General features: G+C 40.5%; 1 protein-coding gene across 1 annotated transcript; it reads left to right on the forward strand.

Moving 5' to 3' along the window:
* The first annotated feature begins 308 nt into the window (after positions 1-308).
* Positions 309-18323, forward strand: Cldn1 (claudin 1). The gene is made up of 4 exons (XM_042669807.1): positions 309-749; positions 11392-11556; positions 13381-13465; positions 15710-18323. The coding sequence occupies exons 1-4, from the start codon at positions 527-529 to the stop codon at positions 15870-15872; spliced, it is 636 nt and encodes a 211-aa protein (XP_042525741.1). The 5' UTR covers positions 309-526; the 3' UTR covers positions 15873-18323.
* The last annotated feature ends 683 nt before the right edge of the window (positions 18324-19006 follow it).

A 19006-nucleotide genomic window follows, 5' to 3' on the forward strand; every position in this document is an offset into this window, starting at 1 on the left:
CTCCGAGATCTCTTGCAGAGAGACTTGGAATGACCTTGAAGGGAAGAAGAGGACAGAGCCCAGAGAAGCGAATGGCGGGGGGGGGGGGGTTGGAGGGTGGGGGAAGGCGCACTAAGGCAGGAAATATGTATGGGAGAGGAGAGGACACCGGAGCAAGCTGAACCAGGTCCAGCTACCCGGGGCGCGCAAGTCCAGCCGGCCTGAAACCACCAGGGGGCGCCGCGCGGCCGGGGCGGGAGGCGGGGCTGCTTTAAATCCCGGGCCCCCAGCGCCCCAGCGTCTCAGTCTCTGAGCCTGGGCGCCGCGGCATCTTCTCGGGCATCCCGACTCCGGCGCTACACAAACTCCGAGCCGGACCCGGGGGAACCTCTCCGGCGGGGCGGCACGCCGTCTCTTCCTGGACGTGGCCGCGTGCCCCGCGGAGCTGCGGAGAGCTCCAGGCGTGCACCTGCCAACTCTCCACCTTCTGCACCTGCCAGCCCCGCCGCGCGCGCGCGCACGCGCCAACGAGCCCCCGGAGCGAGCCATGGCCAACGCGGGGCTGCAGCTCTTGGGTTTCATCCTAGCCTTCTTGGGCTGGATTGGAGCCATCGTCAGCACGGCCCTGCCTCAGTGGAAGATTTACTCCTATGCGGGCGACAACATCGTGACCGCCCAGGCCATGTACGAGGGGCTGTGGATGGCCTGCGTGTCGCAGAGTACCGGGCAGATCCAGTGCAAAGTCTTCGACTCCTTGCTGAATCTGAATAGTGAGTGCATTTCTCCCCCCCCCCCCCCCCCCCCCCCGGCCCCTTTCCCTGCCCTGACCCTCCAGCCCCATCCCACAGCCACCTCCTAGAGACCCTGAATCCCTCTGCTTGGTTTTGGGACTGTGGAGTCGCGCCTGTAAGCCCTGAGCTGTGATTACATGGTTAGCAAGTCTTAAAAGGGGATCCGATTTCAGGTGCTCCATTTAGAAGAGGAACAGGCCCTGAGGCCCAGCACTAAACTCTGTCTGGCTTCTGACTTCCTGAGTGACACATTTTTAGGGTGCCCCGCTAAAGACCCATTCACCTTCGGTTCCTATGAAGGTGGCTGGAAATGGGAAAGGTAAAAATCAAATTGAAATTTTAACCTCTTGGGCCTCTTCTGGTTATGCTAAGACTGTATATAACTTCAGGATTGGTAGAATGCTGGCAAAAAAAAAAAAAAAGTAGTAGTAATATGTCTGGGTAGTTTTTCAAGTGTGCAAAACGAAGTGGTTCATCCCCAACTATCAAGGATTTAAAAATAAAACTTTACCATGGTTTTTAATAATAAAAACCCATGGGTTCTGTCCCATCGAAGTATTTTCTACTCACATCTGAAGTTGACTTGTGTGATTGATTCTTTTGATTTTTTTTTTTCTTGTTGAAGAAGATAAGATCCTCCCACAAGTTCAGCTTTAGAACTTAAGGTCTTCAGCAAGGGTCACCTGTATAATAGACTTTCAGAAAGAGCAGATTGGTGGCCAGTGGAAAGCAGGATAAGTAGAAATGTTCTGAGTAATGTAACATGCAGGGAAGGACGGAGAGGTACCGAAGGAAATTGAAGCAAGGGGGTCTACCGAGACAGCCGAGGTCACCTGGGGAAGGCCTGACCACTGGGCGAACACAGGGGCCTTCTCCAGGTCTCCACTGTGACAAAGGAATTGCTGTCTCACGGATGGTTGCCTCTCAATTGTCAGGTTGGAAAGGATTACACAGAAAGAAATAGTTCTCTGGATGTTACAGAGAAGGGTGATAGGAAGGCTTTTCCCTTCCCCTTATCTTTTTTTAAAAACTGTATTTTATTTTATTGTGTGCCAGTATTCAGGGCTTCAGTTTCTGCTTGGATTTTTTTTTCTTTTGCTCAAGGCTGGTGCTCTACCACTTGAGTCACAGCTCGATTTCTAGTTTTTGGCTGGTTAATTGGAGAAAAGAGGTATCTAGAATTTATCTACCATGGCTTTGAACTATGATCCACATACTCAGTCTCATGAATAGCTAGGATTAAGGGCAAGAGCCCCCCAGCACCCAACAACTTCCCCTTATTTTAAATAAATCATTTTAGGTGCCTTGTTAGAAAAACCACTGAAATTTTCATCAAGGTAAACAGGTTTGTGACTAGATTATCTTCGTGCAGAAATCATACTAGTTGTGCTGTACTTTGTGTCTGTTCTGTCTTAATTGCCATGAAATAAAGGCACCTGGGCCTTTGCTTTGGCAAAGTTTGTTTCCAGAATTCTGGTGTGAAAGACTTCCAATGCCATTGCTCCCTTTCATCTTATTTCCCTTGACTCCTCCTAGCAAGAAACTTACAGTGCAGGTAGAGTCAACCTTTCCCTAATCAATTCCAATACCTAGAGAATTTAATGATTGTGCAAGATGGTTTTGTAAGGAGTTATTGCAGCTTTTTTTCAGGCTCCCACATCAGGACTCCTTTATATCAAAATTACTATAGGTCTAGTAACTCTCTGTTGATTATTATCCTCCTAGGATAGACTTGCCCTACGAAAGTGAACAAACAGGAAGTGATGGTCGAATCTCCTCATGGAAGGAGAAATACTTTTAAGAAAACGGTACAAAATTCTTTCAGTACCTCCTTGTACAACTGGCAGGTGGAGAAGTAGCTCAGGGGAATTCCAGAGAAGTCCTTAATGATCAGTTTTATTCTTCTAAGCAAAATTGTTCACCTTAATATATTTCACTTCCTTAAGTGACCAACTAGAAGACGGATTCATCCTGGAAATGATCAATCAAATTATTCTGGCACGTGATACTGGGTTAAAACAATTTAATTTATTCTTTCTTAAATGTCGTGCTTATAGCTTTTTAAACTATGGTGGGAGCAGTAAACACACACACAGACACACACACATTTTGGAGATTTCTTGTTTGTTTTCTTGCTTGCTTTAACTATGAGTAGATTCTGCTTTCTGTTTTGGTTAAAACCATAGTTTATCCAAGATAGAGTTGAGGCCTCTATCCCCAAACCAATTCCCAGAACATAGAGCCTTGACTCACAGGCTCTCTCTCTCAGCTGGGCAATGATTCACTGGATGCCTTTGGATGGATCCCAGGAAACCTGTCTCTGTTTCTCCACCTGAGCAGTGGCACTCACGCCCACCTGATGAAGAGATCTGGGGTGGTGATTCATTGGCTGGTTTTGGTGTAGTTCTATGACACCTAGAGATGAAAAGGATTAACTGTGTGGTGTGTACATAAATAGTGTGCCTCATAAAAGGTTACATTTCACAGAATGCTTTTAGATGCAAAGCTTGGCTACACATTTCCTCAAATTATAGCTTGCTGTCTCTTGCCAGTAGAGTCCACTTAGCACTGTAGCTCCTGATGCAGGAATTCACCTTGTGTTTTGAAGGCACATATTAAGCTCTTGTTTCCCTGCTGTCTTTGGTATCAATGGGAAAAAAAATCATGAGCTTCACAAAGTATCTAAAGGAACCTGGTGTGGTTACACAGTTTGCAGAATATGCTGTGTACAATAGAAGAGATAGAGCTGGGGGGGGGGGGAGTGTCTCTTCAGGTAGTTCAGTCTTAGCAGTTTCCTGGAGAAACCAATGTTACATGGTGTACTGTGGTTTTACAATGGTAGGCCCAATTTCCATTTCATCCCTTGTGATATTTGTTGACACTTCCGAACGTTGCATGCAGCTCAGAGGCAGAATGCATGAAACAAAGATACAACTGCAATAGTTTTTTTGTTTCCTTTTTTCTTTTGCATTGATGATGATGGTGTTGGTGATGATGGCGATGATGATTTTATTATCAAAGTAGTAGTATAAAGTAGTTTTAATTCAACCAATCAGTTGATAAGTAAAGCATCTTGGAGAAGAATTTTCTTGATTCATCTATTCACCTGCCCGATATAATTGAAGTTGATTTTTTGTTCATTAGCCTATATACCTTATCTTCGTTTGATGTGATTCCCAACATTTGGGGAAGTTAGTGGCCTGGTTTTTGTGCTTAGTTAATCGCTTCTTTTGTGTTTAACTTTTTAAATAGCTAGAGTTTTCTAAAGATTGGCAGTCCTGGGAGTCTGCGTGTTGGGAGGTATCCAAGCAGAGAGTAAGTAAGCATTTTGTAAGAATGTTGGAAGATCCAAGCACCAGACAAATGGGAGGTTAGGCTAGACTCTCTTTAAGTCTCATTTAACCCAGAGATTCTGTAATTTGTTTATGAGCCACTCTGGCCTGTTGAACTGGCTCTGCATGAATCCACATGTGTGTAGGTGTGCTTAATGAGTATTGGTTGTCAGGAGGTTTCCCAGCCCGCTCACCATGATGTCAGGCTCAATCAGAGGAACAAAAATCACCAACTTGGATGTCTTTGAAGCAGAGGCAGAAAGGGGGGTGCCCACTTAGCCTTCTGCAGACTGCTCCCTGCCTGCTAGATGGAGAACATTCAGAGGTTCATTGTGTTCAGATGTCTTCCGCATTGGTTCTGACTCTTGAAATGGTGGAAGGTAAAGCCACAGTCCAGGCTTGAGATCACAAGATCTCAGTTATTCCCCTAGTTCTGCACTAAGTAGCTGATTGTATAATCATGAGTCACTTGATCTCCCAGGGCTCAGGTAGTTCCCCTCCTCCCCCCTACAAAATCAAGGCAGTGTAGGAGGAACAGAAAGATGAATTCCAAGATTCATTCAAGAGACAAGCGCTTGGTCCTGTTCTCACTCCATTCCATAGGTTCCTTCCCATGTCAACATGCTTTGCTCTTAAGCAAAAGGGGGATATCAATGGAATGGCTTAGATTTCCTTGATTGGAGCCATGAGTAAGCGTTATTGAGTAATACAGAGACACAAGTGCAGTCACGAGACAGTTTCTTTAGACACAAAATGGGGATGGCAGGACTTCTTAGACCTTCCTCATCCTAGACCACTTTGATCCCTGATTCAGGCCTCTGCTTATGCTCACACATCACATTTAGTAGATACCAGCTCATGCACCAGTAAATGGAAATGCAAACAATGACAACTTTGGTGAAATTTGAACATTAGTAGAAGTGAAAGACATAGAAAGCAAAGAATCCATGGAAGCGTAGTTCTATGGCCATCTGTGATAAGCTTATTTAATTACAGAGACAGAAGAGTGTTTCCATTCTAGCCACCTCTGGGCAGCCCTTTGAATCACCTAATACCTAGTAGCAAGTACTGATGCAAAGGAGGACAGAAAGGGTGGTGGTGTAATTGAAATGGGTTTTGTTTATGATATAAATACAAATAGGGTAAGAATATGGTTAGTAAGTAGCAAAAACAATGTCGAGTATCCACAGCAGTCTATTTCTTGTGTAGCAAGTGATTAAAACTTAGGGGGGGAGTGGGGGAAGAAAACTCTATATACTTGTCTATGCTTGCCTTTCTACACTTATGTTGATCAACATCACTGTAGTAGAGCAGAACTGCCGAACTCATTTCTTGTCGTATAAGTAGAGATCTTTGTAAGTATTTTTTTAATTATACTTTCAGGTTGAAAGTGGTGAGAACTCCTCAGGGGGTCTTTTAAACTCCAGATTATCAGTCTGGCTGAGTGTAATTAAAAGACCGCCTTCTCTGTTTACTGCTGAATAATGCTGAGAAACAATAGTGTAACTTTTTTTTAATGTATGCCAACCAGATTCTCCACAGACAACTTTAGTTGTCTGCAAATTTAAGGAGTCTGAGAAGAAATGCATTTGCTATTAGATTAGATTCAATTAGAGAGCTTCAAAGTTAAAAGCCAAAGCCATATCTCTCTGGGCCAAATAGTATTCTATATCGTGTTCAAACATCTTTCTGAAGTTCTCTCCTCTGCCACTGTCATCTCATTGTATTTGATTAAAAGATAAGCAAAAAGGACAAGTTTTCTCTCTCTCTCTCTCTCTCTCTCTCTCTCTCTCTCTCAGAGCAGGGACTCCTTGTTCGGTAACGGAAGTCTAGTTTTATGTGGCAAGATTTTTAGCATCCTTAGGCTCTCTGAAGAAGTGTTTATTGGTGCTATTTCAAAGATTGAGTTAAATAAAGGAAAGTGTATTTTATATACTATATTATTACCATTTTTGAAGGATAAAGATGTTTCTCTTTTAACAACCATTGAATATAGGTTGGACAATCCACATGACTTGTCAGGTAGTGTGTGTGTGTGTGTGTGTGTGTGTGTGTGTCTGTCTGTCTGCGTCTGTGTCTGTGTCTGTCTTGAGGCTTAAAATCAGAGCCTTGTGCTCTTGGGCTTTATCTACTCAAAGGTAATGCTTTACCATTTGAGTCACACCTCCACTTATAGCTTTTTGTTGGTTAGCTGGAGAAAAGAGTCTCAAAGGCTTCCTTATTGAGACTGACTTCAAATCATGATTCTCAAGTCTTAGCCTCCTGAGTAGCTAGTATTACAGGTTTGAGCCACATGTCCCCAGAAATATTAACAAATACCTGACTCAAGTCATCCACCAGGTCACAATTGCAGCTTGTAGACTTCTGGCTTGAAAAAATTCTACACGACCTTAATTTGAAAGAATTCATCTGCCTCCAGTTTAAAACTGTAATTTAGATTCAATCATCACATAAAACCCTCATAACTTATAACACAATCGTTGCTTACTTTGGCTTGTAATCTGATATTACATGTGCTCAGCAAATTACAATTCCAAGTCATTAAGGTTCTCAATACTTTTGCCTGTGGTAGGGGTACATGATGCATTATTTTTACATTTTTCTCCACATATGATTATAGTTAGAATTCACCCAAGGTGAGAATTTGAGTTTGATGTCAGCGTAACATTGTGAAAGACAGAGAAATTCCCTAAGCCAATAGCTGCCAGGTTATTAATGAAAAATGTCGCTTTTTAAAACAATATTCTTATTCTACTACTGTTCACAGTTTTTAAAGTGAAACCTAAGTAAGTCCCTTGATGTTTATGGTTTTTGTGATTCCTAAGTATGTTTTTATTCATTTTCTCCATTTCATTTTATGTATCAGACATATAACATAACTTAATCTACAGGAAAATGAAACAAGTAGGGTAATTAGTAAGCATAGAGCAATCCATCCTCCTTAAACACTGCAAAAGAAGGGGCCAACATAACCATGGAATAAAACACAGGTGTTTTCTTTCAAGGCAAAACAAGTCGGACAATGACAGTTCACTAGTGACTATTCAGGAGGCTGAGATCTGAGGAGTGCAGTTCGATGTTTGCCTGAGCAGAAAAATCCACAAGACTCTTATTTTCAACTACCAGCAAAAAAGCTAGGAGCAGAAGTGTGGTTGCAGTGGTAAGGCATCAGCTTTGAGTGAAAAGCCAAGTAAGCATTAGAGGCCCTAATTTGAAGCCAATGAGAAAGAAAGAGAGGCAGGAGGAGGAGAGAGAGATTAAAACCATGAATATTCCATTCTTCTAGGTGGGTGTAGATGGAGGCTGAGGTAGTTTATATCTGTGTGCTCTGTGCTCTGTGTGCCAGGAGATCAGAGGTTTTATACAAGCCTGACTCAGGAGACTGATGCCCAGTTGACTCCTTGTAAAGGATACCCTGAGCTGAGCTCTCAGACTTGCTGGGTGAATAGCCTGCCGTTTATACCTGATGAACAGACCAACACAATTACATTATATAAGCTAGGTCAATTCTGGGGCCCTGCAACTGGAGCCCAGTGGAAACCTTGGAAAGAGATCACAGAAGGCACCAATAAGCATTAATAGAGGGCTGGAAAAACAGTATTTATGCTAAAATGAAGTGGAGTTGCCTGTGATATGTAACAGCCTGTGAATATTTAAGTCCTACTAGAGAAAGAGTAGTTCCTTATTTTTTATTTATTTATTTTTTGTCAGTCGTGGGGCTTGAACTCTGGGCCTGGGTGCTGTCTCTGCGCTCTTCAGCTCAAGGCGAGTGCTCTACCACTTAAGCCACAGCACCACTTCCATTTTTCTAGTGGTTAATTGGAGATAAGAGTCTCGCGGACTTTCCTGCCCTGGCTGGCTTTAAACCTCGATCCTCAGATCTCAGCCTCCTGAGTAGCTAGGATTACAGGTGTGAGCCACCAGCGCCCGGCTTTCCTTGTTATTATCGTTCAGTATTTGTACAAAGGAATTGCCATCCAATAATGTATTCTATGAATACAATGACTCTTGATCAATGTCACCCCCTGAGAAAAAAGCATTTTCTAATTACATTATCTCTCTAGTGAGTGTATAAGAAATGTCACACCACTTCAAGATCCTCCAAGGACTTATGCCTAGAAAAGACTTTAAATTCCATACACTGACTCACAAAGCTTTGCATTATGTATTTCTTCTGCCTATCTTGTTGAGCTTCATTTCAGTTCCCATATGTTATCACACTCCTGTAGCATAATCAGCCCTTCCAGGTTGCCCTGAAGTGTGAGCCTTCTCCCCAGTGTTGTAAATTAAACTAGTTGTTGTAAAATAAAGCTAGATCTTGGCAAACTGGCAGGAGTAGTTGACCTACCCTGTAGGCAGGCACAAGAATGGATCATCTTTATTATTTCGAACACTTACCTGAAGTGCTTTCCTTCCAAGTGGAATAGTATCACCCAATCTGAAATCTGCTTAAGAATTTAATTATTTCGCTGGGTGCCAGTGGCTCATGGCTGTAATCCTAGCTACTCAGGAGGCTGAGATCTGAGGATTGCGGTTCAAAGCCAGCAGGGGCAGGAAAGTCCATGAGACTCTTAAACCACTAGAAAACTGAAGTGGTGCTGTGGTAGAGTGCTCACCTTGAGCTGAAGAGCTCAGAGACAGCTCCTAAGCCAGAGTTTAAGCCCCACGACCAACAAAAAAAAAAAAGAAAGAAAAGAAAAAAAAGAATTTATTTCATTTTTCCTTCAAAGTAATTAGTCTTTATAAAATCTATTGTTAAATGCAATAGGATTTTGTTTTTTCCCTTCCAAACAAAATCCTTAAATAAGGATACAGGTTGACCCATTGTAACAATGAGATGTACAAAAACACTATGTTGAAAATGAACTTTACGGGCATGCCTTGCATGCCTGAGGCCCTGGGTTCGATTCCTCAGCACCACATAAGCAAAAAGAAAAAAAGCCGGAAGTGGCGCTGTGGCTCAAGTGATAGAGCACTAGCCTTGAGCTGAAGAGCTGAGGGACAGTGCCCAGGCCCAGAGTTCAGGCCCCATGACCGGACCCCACCCCACCCCCTCCCAAAAAAAAAAAGAAAATGAACTTTACCACTTTGGTGGGGGGTGGAGTGGGGGAGGGGTAGTTGTGGAGGTGGGAGGGAAGGGAGGAGGCAACAATGCTCAATAGGAAATGTATTCATTACCTTGCTCATGTAACTGTAACCCCTCTGTACAGCATTTTTACAATAAAAAAAGTACAAAAAATGCAATAGGGGATTCACAGTTTAAGGAGTTCTTGGTACTTTCCCCTTCATATCCCAATACAGTATAATAATCATGTAAGCAGCTTCAGTTACTGGTAAATATGTGGTCTGTGGAACCCATGTTTGATTCCATAGTTTCTGTACTAGTCTGGAATCTGGAGGTGAGTGAAGGGGTGGGTGTGCAGATATGCACACACCCAGGTTTGCAAGTATTTTCATGAGGCAGGTCTATTTTAATGAAATCAAGTCTGGTTTTTACTTTGGTTTCCAAAAACTGTCACTCAAATACTTAAAAAAAAAACCATATTTGATACTTCTTAGAAGGAGATGAGTTTGCTTTTATAGCATATCTGGTGGGAGCTGGGAAGGTGACTCAGTGGTAGAGCGCTTGCCTTGCATGCATGAGGCCCGGGGTTCGATTCCTCAGCACCACATAAGCAAAAAAAAAGCCAGAAGTGGTGCTGTGGCTCAAGTGGTAGAGCGCTAGCCTTGCGCTGAAAAGCTGAGGGACAGCGCCCAGCCCAGAGTTCAGGCCCATGACCGGACCCCCCCTCCAAAAAATATCTGGTGATAACAAAAATAAAAATATCTAACTTAATTATGTTGTCAGATACCTGTGGTTCACACTATAATAATCTTAGCTACTCAGGAAGATGAGATCTGAGAACCCCAGCTTGAAAACAACCCACATAGGAATGTCTGTGAGCTCAGGCAGGAAAGTCCATGAAACTCTTATCTCCAACTAATGAACAAAAGCCCAAGTGGAGGTGTAGCTTGAATGGTAGAGGCTAGCCTTGAATGATAAGAGTAGTAGGAGTATAAGGGCCTGAGTTTTAGCACACAAAAAATAATGAATTGTAGAAGTATTTAGTTTTAATTATGCTTGGTAAGCTAACTTCTTAACCCTGAAGATATAAAGACTAAAACTGGGGTACAAATTAGACATTGGGATATAAAACTTTTCTACCATCTCAACTACTTTTGAAGCTCAGCAAAGAATCAATTGTTCTAACTCCCTGGACAGTGGTAGCATTATTAATATTTTTTATAATAGAAATATGGTGTGCCTGCTAATTTACCCAAGATCCCATAGTTTGTTACATTGTTAATAATTTTTACATGTACAAATTACTTGCCACATATTAATGTTGTCCATGAGATAGTGATCTTTAGTTGAAGGAGCCAAGAAATGAATAATTTAGATAAAAATCTAACCAGACTAGTGGCAACCTTTATGCCACTTGATTAGTCTTTGAGAAACATATTAGTGTAAATTCCTCAAATCTGATCGTGTCTGATTATAACCTAGTACACCAAGGATAATAATAGGAAATTAGAAAATGAGTAGAAACTTGAGAAATACAACATTGGACATAGTGTTTGACACTTTACAACATAACTGCTAAGGCAGTTTTAAGAAGTGATGAGTGTAGCTCTCCAAGTGAATTTCTCGAAGATGTATATTTGCTTTTAAGAAAATAACTTTTATTACCTCATTCCCACCCCATCCTTTCAGTCATTGGAGATACAAATCTTGCTTCTCCAGCCTTGATAATCTCAAGAAGAACTCATGATATTTTAAATTCACCTGGCTTTTCTGAAATTTGATGATTACACTGTCAAGGTGGTGACTAGTATTGAAGGTACATATGAGCCACTTTAATTACTAATGGTAAACATCAAGAATAACACGTGTGATTGTTATTTCAGAATCAAGATTGTACTGAGGGATTAAATATGCATCAGTTCAGCAAACCCTAGTCAATAGACCATGAATTATCTTTTAGTCAGTTGTAACTTAATAAACTGTTAGGGCTAGAGGGTATTTTTCCCATCATCTGCCTTATTTGGGGTTGTTTTGCTTTTTTTTTTTTTTTTTTTCTTTTCTGGAGATACAAGGTTGGATGACAGCAGGAATGTCACTCGAAATGAGATCTCCTGACTTCTAGTTAATTTTCTCTCTTCCCTACAGTACACTTGATTTTCTACCTCCTTTCTCTTGTTGTTGGCCTTGACATGATTTTCACATGTGGTAAAATGTTTTCCATCAGGCACCTTGCAAGCCACCCGTGCTTTGATGGTGGTGGGCATCCTGCTGGGGCTGATAGCAATCTTTGTGTCCACTGTTGGTATGAAGTGCATGAAGTGCCTGGAAGATGATGAGGTGCAGAAAATGCGGATGGCTGTCTTCGGGGGCATGATATTTCTCTTAGCAGGTAAGAATCTGACTTCCCATTTATCCTTTCTCACCTTTTCTAAGTAAGGTTTCATACCTAGTTCCAGTTTCCTTGGGTTATGTTAGGTTGATTGCACTTGTATTTACTTCAAAAAATCGTTGTAACAGTTCTAGGGCTTGAACTCGGGGCCTAGGAGCTCTCCCTGAGCTTTTACGCCCAAGGCTAACGCTTGAGCCCCAGCTCTTCTTCCATGGCTTTTTGTTGGTTAATTGGATATGAGTCTCATAGACTTTCTTGCCTGGGCTGGCTCCAAATCATGATCTTCAGCTCTCAGCCTCCTGAGTAGCTAGGATTATAGGTATCAGCCACTGGTGCTTGACTATTTTAATACTTTGAAAATCTGCAGATACAGACACTTTGGTCAGTTGGCTTTCATATTCTCAACAAGAATCAGATGAAAATTTGACACATGGACTCACAGATCAGGTTAGGGCTATACATGAGAGTTTACTTTTCAGTTATTCCCAACAATGCAGCCTTACATCAGTAGCTCTGAAAAAATTCACTGCAGTGTTCTGACTTTGCTTGCATCCTTTTAACTCCCTTATGTGATAGATCCCTCCCCCTTCAATTTCTGTGACTATCTCAGGAACACAAGTTGCAAGTTCAAGAGCCTAGATGTGGTCTATCTCATCAGGCAAAAGGGAGGTATTTATGCTTAAACTACTAAAGGTAATTGGACTGAACCAGATTTTTGAAGGGAGGGGAAGTCACATGGAAAATAATCTAACTATATTGAACTATATTGGAGCTCTGGCTCAAGTTGTAGAGCACCAGCCTTTAGTAAAAAATGTTCAGTGCCCAGGCTGAGTTCAAACCCAAGTACCAGTAGCTCCCCACACACGCACACACACACACACACACACACACACACACACACATGCATGTATATACAATTATTTAGCTTATGTACAAATTATTTGCAAATTTGTATGTATTTGCCATTCATAACATGATACTTTGAAGCATATATATGTACATTCTACAATGACTAAACTAAATAATATGTGCCTTGTCTCACACAGTTATCAGTTTTGTGGTAATTCACCCTCTCCACTAATACTTTTCAAGAATATTATTTATTATTTGAACAGTAAAACTCTCACACTGTATTGCTCCTCCTGCAAAGTGTGCATCTTTTGACCATATGCCTTTGGATAAGAAAATATGTGGTTATTTTGTATTATCTCTAGCTGACAGGATCGGTAATTCTAACTGATTCCCCTGATATTCCCAAACCCAAAATGCTATGGGGAAATTAGCTTAGTTTCCTTGCACTCTGTTGTAGGAGGAACTGGGGTGTTCTGGCCCATTCAGAGACAAGTGCTAATCTCTCTGATATTTAGTCGATTATTTTGATTTTCATCTAGAAGAAATGTAAATTTTGAGTTGGAAAAAGTTGAAGAGAAAAGAATGTCTAAGGGTTGTCATCTCATTTTCTGTGAACGACTCTGTATTCAGGAAAACAGTGGTTTTATTAGAAGTGGTTTAATACATTAATCTATAGTACTGGCATATTTTTGAAGAAGATCTTGAGTAAATTGAATGCTAATATTATTTGTGTCAGGAACCTTAAAGTATAAGTAAATAAGATGTCATGAATAAGATAAATATGCCTAACTCTGACCTAGTATTTTTATCTATCTTAACAGAAAATTTAGAATAGTTCATAGTTAAATCAAGTTTATTTTCACAATACTAAAGTAAAAATGTCAGAACTCCTGATGAGATTGAATTCTTATAACAATACTGTGCATTTATGCTCAATAGTGATTAACAGTCTTTTGTTTGGCATTTCTGTAGGTCTGGTGATTTTAGTTGCCACAGCATGGTATGGCAATAGGATTGTTCAAGAATTCTATGACCCTATGACTCCCGTCAATGCCAGGTAATGCTATTCATGCATAACATAGTTGTACTCTGAGAAAATACCCTTTTTATGTTTCAGCAGAAATCTGTTACTGCCATGTTTTTTCAGATTGACTTCAAGAGTTGTATAGAAGTTTATGTCAGACTTGCAAACAACTTAAATGACTTGTGACTCATGTTAAAATGAGTTTGATAATTGAGTTAACAACCTGAATTGATGGGAAAAAAAGTACTTCAAAGTAGAAAACTTCTAATCTGTATACTTTTTTCCTTACCCCCAAATAGTAACAAAAATAATGATATAAGCCAGATGTCAGTGGCTCATTCTTGTAATCTTAGCCACTCAGGAGGTTTAGATTTGAGTGTAACAGTTCAAAGCCAGCCAGGGCAGGAAACTCTGTGAGACTCTTATCTCCAATTAACTCAAGTGGTAGAGCTTTGAGTGAGAGAGCTAAAGGACATTCCCCAGGCCCTATCCAATTACCAATAGAAAGGATAAATGTTTATATATTTGACATTTTCATTTTGAAGTATATTGTGATTATGATTGTTTTTTCTCTCAGTGAGAAGTTTATGATTGATTAAAGAAAAAAGTACTGTCATGGTAGCAAACATACAGCAGTTAATTCCCAATAATTAATTTCTCCATGTAAAGCCATGATGTGTTTTTCCTAGTATCAACCAACCACCTGGAAATTTTGTGTTCTATTTCAACTATAAGACTGAATTTACAAAGGTCATCTTTCTTAACACTGCCAGTTGTGCAAGTTAAAGAGCCAGTTTTGCTGTCATGTCACAATGTCTTTGATCAAGGACAGCGCTTAGTGTCTCGGTGCTCTTACATCTTTAAATCTTAATAACTACATTCACCATCAAGATGTTAAGATGTAATTATTGTTTGTAAGTACTAGGACGAGTAATGAAAATCTCAGTGTTGGCAGAGATAAGATGTGCTGCTTTTATATAATCACCCACGGACAGAAAACACAGACAACACTGATAGTGTTGGAGCCCATCCCTTTTATGATACATGGACAGAAACTCCTGGAGGTCAATAGGCCAATATTTAATCAGAGTAATAATCCCTGCAGTGCACGTGAAAGCAATTATTTATTACTAGGGAGTATTCACTTGTTACATATTATTGCATTTGATCTTGAATGTAGTCCAGAGAAGCAGGTGGGATTATTATAGAAGAACCATGAATAAGAGCTAAATTTGCTATTTCAGAATTGTAGCAGCTGAATTTGCCTCAGGATTCAAACTCACATCTTATAACTTCAAAACCAGCATTCTTGCTTCCTATTTTCCACAATTAGAGACAAGACAGCTCAACACAAGAATCTATATACACCTGAATGAACTCAATCTAGAAAGCACTCTGGGCTGCTCAGTAGACTTTTCTTTTGAATAAAATATAAATTTGGGGGTTTTAATTTATGTAGGTACCTTAGCTCAACTATTAAAAAGTCTAAATGGAGCCAGGCACCAGTGGTCATGCTTATAATTCTGGCTACTTAGGAAGCTGACATTTGAAGATCACTGTTTGAAGCTAGCCTGGGCAGGAAGGTCTGTGAGACCTTCTGGTAAGAAGTGGAGCTGTGAATAGAGAGCTAACCTTAAGCACAGAAAAGCTCAGGGACAATGCCCAGACCCATAGTTCAAGCCCCAGAACCAGCACACACACACACACACACACACACACAAACACACACACACACACACACACACACACACACATACACACACACACACACACACGAAGTCTAAGTAGGGTGTGGCAGCAGCATACTTTTGTAATTTTACACTCAGAAGACTGAGGCAGAATGATCACAACATGGAGGCCAGTCTGTGTTAATTTAAAGACCAACAGGCTGTCTCTTAAAAAAAAAAAAAAAACACTTCAATAATCTTCACCACACTGCAGCATATGGTTGCTGCTTAATGGAAACTATGGTCCAATGCCCACATTATAATATATAAAATACTTTAAAGCTCCTCTATGTGGAAAAGTGGTTGGCAATAATTAAGTAATTAAGCTGGTGTTCAATGTCATATTGCTTGATAAAATAAGGCATTGCCAATAATTTCAGTGTAAACAGTTTTGTGTTTATATGTTCACGAACCATAAAATACTTGTGTAAGAAATCATAGGGATCACTTTCAATGGAGAAAAGATCATGGATATCGACGTGCTTCCTTAAGTCTATTAGGAAAGTCACCAGCAATTCACTGACCAGCAATGATTTGTCTTGTCTTGTAGGTATGAATTTGGCCAGGCTCTCTTCACTGGTTGGGCTGCTGCCTCTCTTTGCCTTCTGGGAGGTGGCCTACTTTGCTGCTCCTGTCCTCGTAAAACAACCTCTTACCCAACACCTCGGCCTTATCCCAAAGCTGCACCTTCTAGTGGGAAAGACTACGTGTAATGGTGGCGAAAGGAGACAATCCTGTTGGATAAACACGAAAATGAACATTGAAATACTGTCACTGACATTAACATCTTAGACTTTTGACTGCGGTATTACAAAAGAAAGGTTATTTTTATAAATGCCCATTGCTAGAGGTGCCTTGGTCGTACCCTAACCTCTTTCTTCAATACAGCCATTTGTATGGCTGCTTCCCAGTGAGTGATCACACTCAAAGAGGGGAAGGGTGTGTCCCTTAAATATGTACAGATATGTATATTGGCATTTTCCTATGAAATTAGGTAGGAAAATCCTCATACTCTCTATATGTTGGTATTAGCATACTTAAAAGTCTCTCTAACATAGAAAAGTAGATATCATTCTCAGTTGTTTAAATAAGGACTCTACTGGCATCCTAGCCTTTCTCCTTGCTATATACATATATAATAAGTCATATATCACTTACTACGTTAATCAGACCAAACAACTTTACCAAGAATGGATTCTTTCTATTCTTCATGTGTACCCTTTCATATGTGTTTAAGATTCATTTTTACCCTGAACCCATAGCAGTTGTTCCATCTGGACCTTATTTTTTAATGATTGTTCTTTTGCTCCTGATAATGCATCGCATACCCCATTTGAATACCTTAAACCCAATGACAAATCTTACAGACCAGAGCTGTGGAGCAAACTTCTGCACAACCAAATGTTTTCCTATTTACTTATTTACGTTCCCACGTGCTCCTTGTACTCTGACCCCTAACACTCTTGTTTGCTATGAAAATATTTGTTTCATCAAGTAGCCCATCCTGGTGGTACAACACAATTTTGGTGATTAAAAAATAATTAAGGTAGTTATTCACATCTCTGTATCCCACAAACTACCTTTGTCTTGCTCCTCAGCTGCAGTTTTCCATATGTAATTACCGTGTGGTTTACTTCTTCCCAGAGGGGTGTGGTCTGTTTATCTGAACAAAGGGCTAGACTGGCTGGAGCAATAATCTGGTGACAAATATTCTCTCTGGAGCTGTGAGCGAGTCATTTAATCTTTATACCTCTTTTCCCATCTGCCAAATTGAAATAATTACACTTAACCAGCTGGTAAGGGTAATGTGAGTATTAATTAGTTGATATGACTCTCATACTTTGAACATGAAATATGCCTAAGTAGTGTTTTTCTGTGCTCAATGGGCAGTTTTGAAGTCACAGAATGAAACCACACACCTTGTTTTTTGTTATCTTCCTTTATCTCCAGGTCAACTTCCTTTCTTTCAGTGATGATGGTGCCCTGTTCCATTCTAGCAATGGCTGTCACTTTTCCAAGCTGTAGTAAAGGCTCTTTCTCCTGAACTAAATAATATAATGAAAAGGGTGTTGGCTTTGTTGTTTGAAGTTGTTGGCTTTGAATCTTGGTGCTATCAATTACTGAGTTTAAGCAAGGCATTTGGCTGCCCTAAATTTATTGCCTCATCTATGCAAAGAGTTTGTAATTCCTGACCCATCTGCACCACAGAGCTGTCACTGGGACTCAGTGAGAGAATACGTGTAAATTTAGTTTAGTGAAGTATAACATGGTTATATACCAAGGGAGGAAAGAAGGTATTTGAGTACATAGAGTTTGGAGCTACTTTTCAAATTATAAAGAGAGACATGTGGACAAATGAGCTTCTTGCCTTGATTAGTCTCTCAAATGATGAAGTACTCCTAATAAGAACCCAAGGGAAAGCTGGTCTGTACACCATAGCGAGCAGAGGCCCACCTCTGTGTAAGTGCATTGGTATCTGACTGCCATTGTTCAACCAGCTGTGATATCCCCCTCCTACATTTAGCACTGTCCTCTGTAGGCCTAGATCCTGGTAAAATTCATCTCACTGAACACAATGGATTCTAAGACAGTTTTAGTTTCTTCAATCAATATGGACTGAGGGCTTTTGTGGCTAAGCAGATGTAATGGGGAAAGAAACATAAGTGTTGGCAAAGCCAATAAAGACTATGGGAGACTTTTTTGAATTATATCTTGCAAGAGGATCTAGGTGCTATTTGTTAATGTTACCTTCCAGGTTCTTTGTTATCAGATAGTAGCTAGTATTGCTACAACAGATTGGGAATTGTACTTGATGATAAAACAGGATGGAATGAGTTAGTCAAAGGATTGAGTCTGATGAGAACTTAGACCTAGTAACCTCAAATCTGTCTATGATTCTAGGAGTTAACATTTAAAAAGCTTTTACTGCATTCACAGAACCTAATGACATGCTCATGTAAATGATATAGAGAAGTGTTCCCGTTCACAAAATAATCTGTAGTCCAAAAACGATTCATCAGAACTTTTTTATGTAAGAACTTATTCAGTTTTGATATTTTTATACCCTGCCATCACACCAGAAACAATCCACTTGATTTTCGGGGGTTTGTAATGGGGATTTGTATAAAGCATTACTCTTTTACAATAAATGTTTTTTTTTTAATTAAAAAAAATCTGTACTTCTTTTCTATTCACTTAGGATTCATGACTGTGCTTGCATGAGGAGGTAGCTTGAGTTACTATCTGGTTCACTATGTATCTCTGGTGAATGTGTAATGCCTGTGGGCCATCCCCCAAATATCTGCCTGGCTCCACTCACTACCGTGTCCCATCCTGTTCATTTTGGCCCCTTTCTAGGCTGGGATAGAGGAGATACAAGAAGACATGAACAATTACTTGATTTTGTGTGTGTATATGCAGGTACCAGAGCTTGAACTCAGGGTCTAGGTACTGTCCCTTAACTTTTTCACTCTACCCCTTGAGCCATAGCTTTAACTTTCTTGCTGGCTAATTGGACATAAGAATTGCATGAGCTTTCCTGCTGGCACTGGCTTTGAAACTCAATTTGCTGATCTCAGCCTCCCGAGTATGTAGGACTACAGGCGTGAGCTACAATGACTAAAGAACTAAAAAGACAGCCTCCTAGAAATCCATTATTGTTTATGTAAAGGTTATTTTCAAAACTACCTCTTAAGAAAGCCAGTGATGAAATGCATTCGCTCATTATTTTAATGTATCAATAACTGGGAGTTCTTTAAATGAGGCCACTCCCCGAGCAATTTTCATATTAATAAGACAAAACAGGTGTGAGATTGCAGCTCTGCTGTGGTTCTCAGGCATTAGTATG

Source organism: Dipodomys spectabilis, unplaced genomic scaffold (assembly GCF_019054845.1).
Source record: "Dipodomys spectabilis isolate Male_0828 unplaced genomic scaffold, ASM1905484v1 ptg000017l, whole genome shotgun sequence".
Classification (NCBI taxonomy): Eukaryota; Metazoa; Chordata; class Mammalia; order Rodentia; family Heteromyidae; genus Dipodomys; species Dipodomys spectabilis.

Coding starts and splice junctions, on each gene's coding strand:
- Cldn1 (XM_042669807.1), top strand. CDS start 527: ATGGCCAACGCGGGGCTGCAGCTCTTGGGTTTCATCCTAGCCTTCTTG. Junction 11,557..13,380: donor CATGATATTTCTCTTAGCAG/GTAAGAATCTGA, acceptor GCATTTCTGTAG/GTCTGGTGATTTTAGTTGCC. Junction 13,466..15,709: donor ATGACTCCCGTCAATGCCAG/GTAATGCTATTC, acceptor CTTGTCTTGTAG/GTATGAATTTGGCCAGGCTC.